General features: G+C 41.3%; 1 protein-coding gene across 1 annotated transcript; it reads right to left on the bottom strand.

Moving 5' to 3' along the window:
* Nucleotides 1–1,226: 1,226 nt before the first annotated feature.
* Nucleotides 1,227–2,252, bottom strand: LOC150033011 (uncharacterized). The gene has a single exon (XM_090307099.1). It carries the CDS (start codon nucleotides 2,250–2,252, stop codon nucleotides 1,227–1,229), a length of 1,026 nt encoding a protein of 341 aa, XP_090163225.1.
* Nucleotides 2,253–6,263: the final 4,011 nt, after the last annotated feature.

Here is a 6,263-nt window from a genome sequence, read left to right on the forward strand (position 1 = left end):
AATGCGTCCTTGATGTCGTTTTCCTGGACTTGCATTTCTTGATTTTCAAGCATGGACAGGTGGTCAGCCACCTGATTTTCTGTTCCCTTTCTATCTTGGATGTTAATGTCAAATTCTTATAGTAGTAGAACCCATCTTATTAGTCTTGGCTTTGCGTCCTTCTTACTCATCAGGAACTTGATGGCTGAGTGGTTGGTATATATGGTGGCTGATGCACCAACTAAGTGAGAACGAAATTTTTCAATACCGAATACTATAGCCAACATCTCTTTTTCAGTAGTTTTATAGTGTTCCTGAGAGTCGTTTAATGTTTTGGACGCGTAGGAGATGGGATGTATCAAGTTTCCCCTCTTCTACCCTAACATAGTTCCCACTGCGATATTACTCGCGTCACACATAAGAATGAAATGATGCGTCCAGTTCGGTGCTATTAACACTGGGGCTGTTGTCAACGCATACTTCAAGGTTTTGAACGTGTCAGTGCAGTTTTCGTTAAAAACATAGGGCCGGTTCGCCTCCAATAATGCACTCAGAGGTCGCGCAATCTGAGAAAAGCTTCTGACGAACCATCTATAGAAGTCGGCATGCCCTAGAAAACTTTTTAACATTTTGACATTCGCTGGTGGTGGAAGTTTTGCTATTACATCAATCTTTGCTCTATCCACTTTCAAGCCAGCCTTGGATCTTTATGCCCCAAAAAAATTCCTTCTGTCACCATGAAGTGACATTTTTCCCAATTCAGTACTAAGTTTGTTTCCTCGCACCAAGCGAGGATGGCTTCTAAGTTATCCAGGCATGACTGGAATGAGTCTCCAAAGACTGAAAAGTCATCCATGAAGACTTCCACGGTCTTCTCTAGGAAGTCAGAGAAAATGGCCATCATACAACGTTGAAATGTCCCTGGTACATTGCATAGCCCAAAGGGCATGCGTCTGAATGCGAAAGTGCCAAAGGGACAAGTAAACGTGGTCTTCTCTTGATCTTCCAAATCTATTAAAATCTGGTTGTAACCAGAATAACCATCGAGAAGACAATAAAACTCTTTACCTGCAAGTCTATCAAGCATCTGATCGTTGAAAGGAAGAGAAAAGTGGTCCCCCTTTCTTGGGAACGTATTGAACTGGACTAACCCAACTGCTGTCGGATATCGGATAAATAACTCCCGCATCTAACCATTTCAAAATCTCCTTTTTGACCACTTCTTTCATAATGGGGTTAAGCCTTCTTTAAGGCTCGATTGACCCCGTCTTCCCTTCCTCCAAACTAATTTTGTGCATACAATAGGATGGACTTATTCCACGAATATCTGCAAGCGTCCACCCTATTGCGCGTTTATGTTTCTTCAACATCTGCAAGAGTGAATCTTTATTAGGCTTTGTGAGATTAGCGGAAATGATAACAGGCAATGTATTATTAGTTCCAAGAAAAGCGTATTTCAAATGTCCGGGTAATTGTTTTAATTCGAGTTTAGGTGGTTGTTCGAGTGAATGACGCGTTGGTTTTTTCTGCCACTCACTCAGACTTGGCGGCTCGGATTCCTTCAGGGTTCCCTCCAGCGCGAGAACTTCACATACCCGAGTCTCTTCTTCAATCAATTCAATATTGTTTAGCTGACAATCATCACTATCTGGGAATTTTAATGCATTGAGCACATTAAATTTCACCTCTTCATTATCCACGCGCATAGTTAGCTCACCTTTATACACGTCAATCAGAACTTTCCTAGTGTCCAAGAAAGGGCGTCCAAGGATGATTAGAACCTCCCTATCTGCTTCATAATCCAGAATAATGAAGTATGCTGGGAATATGAGATTGTCAAACTTCACCAAAACATCTTCAATCTTCCCTTCCGGGTACTTAATTGTCCTGTCAGCGAGTTGAAGGGTGACAGAAGTAGGTTGTGCCTCACCAATCCTCAATTTCTTAAAAACTGAAAGGGGCATGAGATTGATGCTTGCTTCTAGGTCGCACAACGCATGGCCCACATCTAATCCTCCAATTGAACAAAGAACTGTGAAGCTCTCTGGGTCCTTCTGCTTCTGTGGTAGCTTGTTGCTTACTAACGCGTTGCATTCCTGCGTTAGTGCTATTACTTCTTTCTCACTGATTTTTCTCTTTTTCGTCAAAATGTCCTTTAAAAACTTCACGTATGTTGGCATCTGGTCCAAAGCTTCTATGAGTGGAATGTTGATGTGCAACTGCTTTAAGAGCTCGAGAAAGCGCTTGAACTGATGTTCATCATTCTTCTTCATCAGACGCCCAGGGAATGGTGCGTTCAGAGGAACCTCCTACCTTTCGACGTTAGATGTGCCGGTTTCTGAAAGGCTTGTATTTTCTGCCATTCTCTCTTTCTGATCCGTTATACATGTAATGCGTTCTTTCAAAGGACTATTGTTTCTTGGATTCATCTTTCTTTCTGCAAGGGCTCTTCCACTCCGCAACGTCACTGCGTGACATTGCTCTTTCCCGTTACTATTCCCAAGTGTCTCTGTATTGTTGGGTAGAACGCCTGGTTGCCTGCTTTTCAACTCGCTTACAATTTGCCCCACCTGGAGTTCCAGGTTTCTGATTGATGACGCCTGGCTCTTCAGCATTGCATCGTTCTGGGCTATGTACTCCTTCAATAGGTTTTCGAGCAGAGTTCTAGAACTTGATGCGTGGCCATCTCTATTGAAGGGTTGTTGATGCTGTTGATGTGTTTGTTGATGCATTTATTGAAAGACAGGTGGCGGTCCATTCCTTTGTTGATGGCTCGCGCTTGGGTGGTGCTCTTGCTGATTTCCTCTTGTCCAAGAAAAATTCGGATGGTTTCTCCATCTAGGGTTATAAGTATTAGAAAATGGGTTATTCTTGATGAAACATACTGACTGAGGGTTCTGAGGACACTCAGCATATGAGTGAAAATCTCCACATCCCACACAGGTCACCACGGGTTGCCCTAACGCCTCTACTTGATTCACCTTCTACTGGTTTGGTGCGTTACCTAGCGTTATATTCTGTAGAAGGCTGGTCATGGTAGCCACTTGAGTCGAGAGTGTGGCTATTGTGTTGACATCAACAGAGTTAATGTTCTGAGATCTTCTTCTTCTGTCATTTCTTCCATTGTATGTGTCATCTACCCACTCCATGTTATGTTTGGCAATGCGATCTAATATTTCTTTAACTTCAGTATAGGAATTGTCCATCAGTCCTCTGGCTGCTGCTGCGTCTATTGCCATTTGTGACGCCCTGTTTAGTCTGCTATAAAACGTCTCCATCTGAATAGTCAAAGGTAGTCCGTGGTTCGGATAGTTCTTGACAAAGCCCTTGAAACGTTCCCATGCAACGCTCAAAGTCTCAGTGTCTTCCCGTTCAAAGTTCATGATTTCCCGATGCTTCTTCGTGTTGGTGGTAGGTGAGAAGTATTTCTAAATAAACTTTTTCACCAACTTTTCCCATGTGGTGATTTCCCCAAGCTCTAATGAACTTACCCATTGCGTTGCGTCGTCTCACAAAGAATAGGGAAACAAGGAGAGCCTGATTGCCTCTGGTGTGATTCCAGGAATCACAAAGGAATTGCATGTTTCCAGGAAACACTTCATATGGGCATGAGGATCTTCGCCATGGCTACCCCCAAATTGCCCAGCAGTCTGGAGCATTTGGAGCATAACAGATTTCATTTCAAACCTGATTCCATCAGGTGTCGGATATATGATTCCTGGAGAGAAATCATATAGCACAGGGGACACGTATTCTGCCGCGAAGGAGGAATTTCCTTGCCTTGGTCTCATAGGATGCGTGCTGTTGTTTGCCAACAGGATTGGGTTCTGTGCAGCATGAGCCAGTTGCTGATTTTGTTGTTCTTCCGGCATTGCTCTTTCTCTTTCTTGTTGTCTGAGTAACTGTTGCCTCAACCTTCGATGACGGTTTGATCGATTCCCACGTCGGAAGGTCCATTGAATCTTGGGGTCGTATCTGAACTCAGGAGTGTTCTCCCTATTCATACACATTCACAAGCTTAGGCGTAGCTTGTAATACTTCCTTTAATTGAAGTATCCCTACAAAAAATACAAACGGAATTTCTGATTAGTTCTTGTTGCTGAAATCCCTGGTAACAATGCCAAAAACTTGTTCGCTTGCGTGAGATGCTTTAGGAGTGTATAGAGTAAAACAGATTGGAAGAATAAAGTCTAAGTGCTGTGTTCTGCCTTGATGTGTTTAAATGAATGCAACACGTTGGGGCGTTAGTATTATGCATAGAAGACACACAACTTCTTATAATAACGTTCAAATTTTCCTAGATTAAACCCAAGTATAAATCCAATCTAGGTTCCTGGCGAATCCAGGGTTGATCACAGGGATTCAATTTCACTATCACAGATTATGCGTCGTACTTGCAGTAGGAGGTTTTTCCTAAATAAATGTGAAAGATATATTATTTACACTAAAATGCTATGCCTATGCAAGACAATACAAAAGAGTTGAGTGGAAAATGAAGGTTCATGTGAAAATGGAATTCAAGTAGGTGGACGCGCCGGTTAAAGATAATTGTAAACAACTGATGTAGTATGGATGAAATAGGATAGGTGCTTATCTTTCTGTTCATGCGTTAGACATCATTCAACACTTCTCAATGCGAATAATATACACGCCTATCTCTAGGGTGCATGCGTCTAACCTAGAATGCAAGAAACACCAGTAAGTCTATCTCTAACTATACTAGGCATTCTACTTAATGCGGCTTAGCTATTCTTTCGAACAACTAAGTAAAGAAGCTTTCACCAAGTTGTCAAGTTGGTTTAAGCATTTGAACAAAATTATGCATGAAGTACTAATGCTTTCAACATAAACAGAAGAAAAACAATAGCAAAAGTGATGATCAAATATATGAATTTTATAAAGGATCAATGAGTCTTTACAAAGAACTATATTCAATCAAAATGAAATGAAAATGATATTAAGAGAGAGACTGAGTCAAGCCAAAGAATACAATCTCTTGTAGTTCTTTGGCTCAATCTTGTTGTGTACAATCACTTTAAAGAGCCAAGGACAGAGTATCTTTCTCAAGAATAACTTTCTCCATTCCCTAGCCAGCGGTGGTGGTGGTTCTCAGCTCCTTCGATCGTCTTACACCTCGATACAGCTTGTACAAACTAAAACCAAGTCTACAAATTTACAAAGAGTATGGAGCTTCTAATTGTCTGAACTCTCAATTCTTGAGGGTCTTCAAGTATTTATAGGTGCTGGTCTCGTCCACTTGGAGGATGGGCTGCATTTGAATCCATGCCCTGGTCAGCATTAAATTCCATGTCCTGGTTGGCCGCCTGACCTCTGGAAGCTTTTCAGACGCTGCCTGTTGCAGGTACCCATGCTTGCAAGTGGTGATGTGACATAACTAGCCCGAAGTAACAAATCTTCTATGCGTTGAATTCCCTCGACGCATGGCTCATGCGTTAGTGCGTTTCCTGTGACACTTGTCTAATGCGTTATTGTCAGTTCTTGCGTTGAAATCCTGCAAAGTAGTGCGTTAGCGCCGCGATTTTTAGTGATAAACTTCTTTTACATGAAATTGCTATTGTTTAAGTAAATCCATGCATTTCTATGAAAAATGAAGAGATTTTATCATTAAAAACCCTAATTGTTCTAACTTAAGAGCAAGGATAACTTGTATTTTTACAAGTTATCAACTTGTTCGCTTGCTATTGTGAGATGCTTTAGAAGTGTATAGAGTAAAACAGATTGGAAAAATAAAGTCTAAGTGTTGTGCTCTGCCTTGATGCGTTTAAATGAATTCAACGCGTTGGTGCGTTAGTATTATGCACAGAAGACACACAGCTCCATATAATAACGTTCAAGTTTTCCTAGATTAAACCTAAGTATAAATCTAATCTAGGTTTCTAGTGAGTCCAGAGTCGATCACAGGGATTCAGTTTCACTATCACAGATTATGTGTGGTACTTGCAATAGGAGGTTTTTCCTAAATAAATGTGAAAGATGTATTATTTACACTAGCATGCTATGCGTATGCAAGAGAATACAAAAGAGTTGAGTGGAAAATGAAGGTTCATGCGAAAGTGAAATTTAAGTAGGTGGACGCGCCGGTTAAAGATAATTGCATACAACTAATGTAGTGTGGATGAATTGGGTTGGGTTGCTTATCTTTCTGTTCATGCGTTAGACATCATTTAACACTTCTCAATGCGAATAACATACACGCCTATCTCTAGGGTGCATGCGTTTAACCTAGACTGGAAGAAGAGTGACTAGAGATTGAGACTTAAAGA

Source organism: Benincasa hispida, chromosome 11 (assembly GCF_027475165.1).
Source record: "Benincasa hispida cultivar pf3 chromosome 11, pf3_genome.v1.1, whole genome shotgun sequence".
In the NCBI taxonomy this organism is placed as follows: Eukaryota; Viridiplantae; Streptophyta; class Magnoliopsida; order Cucurbitales; family Cucurbitaceae; genus Benincasa; species Benincasa hispida.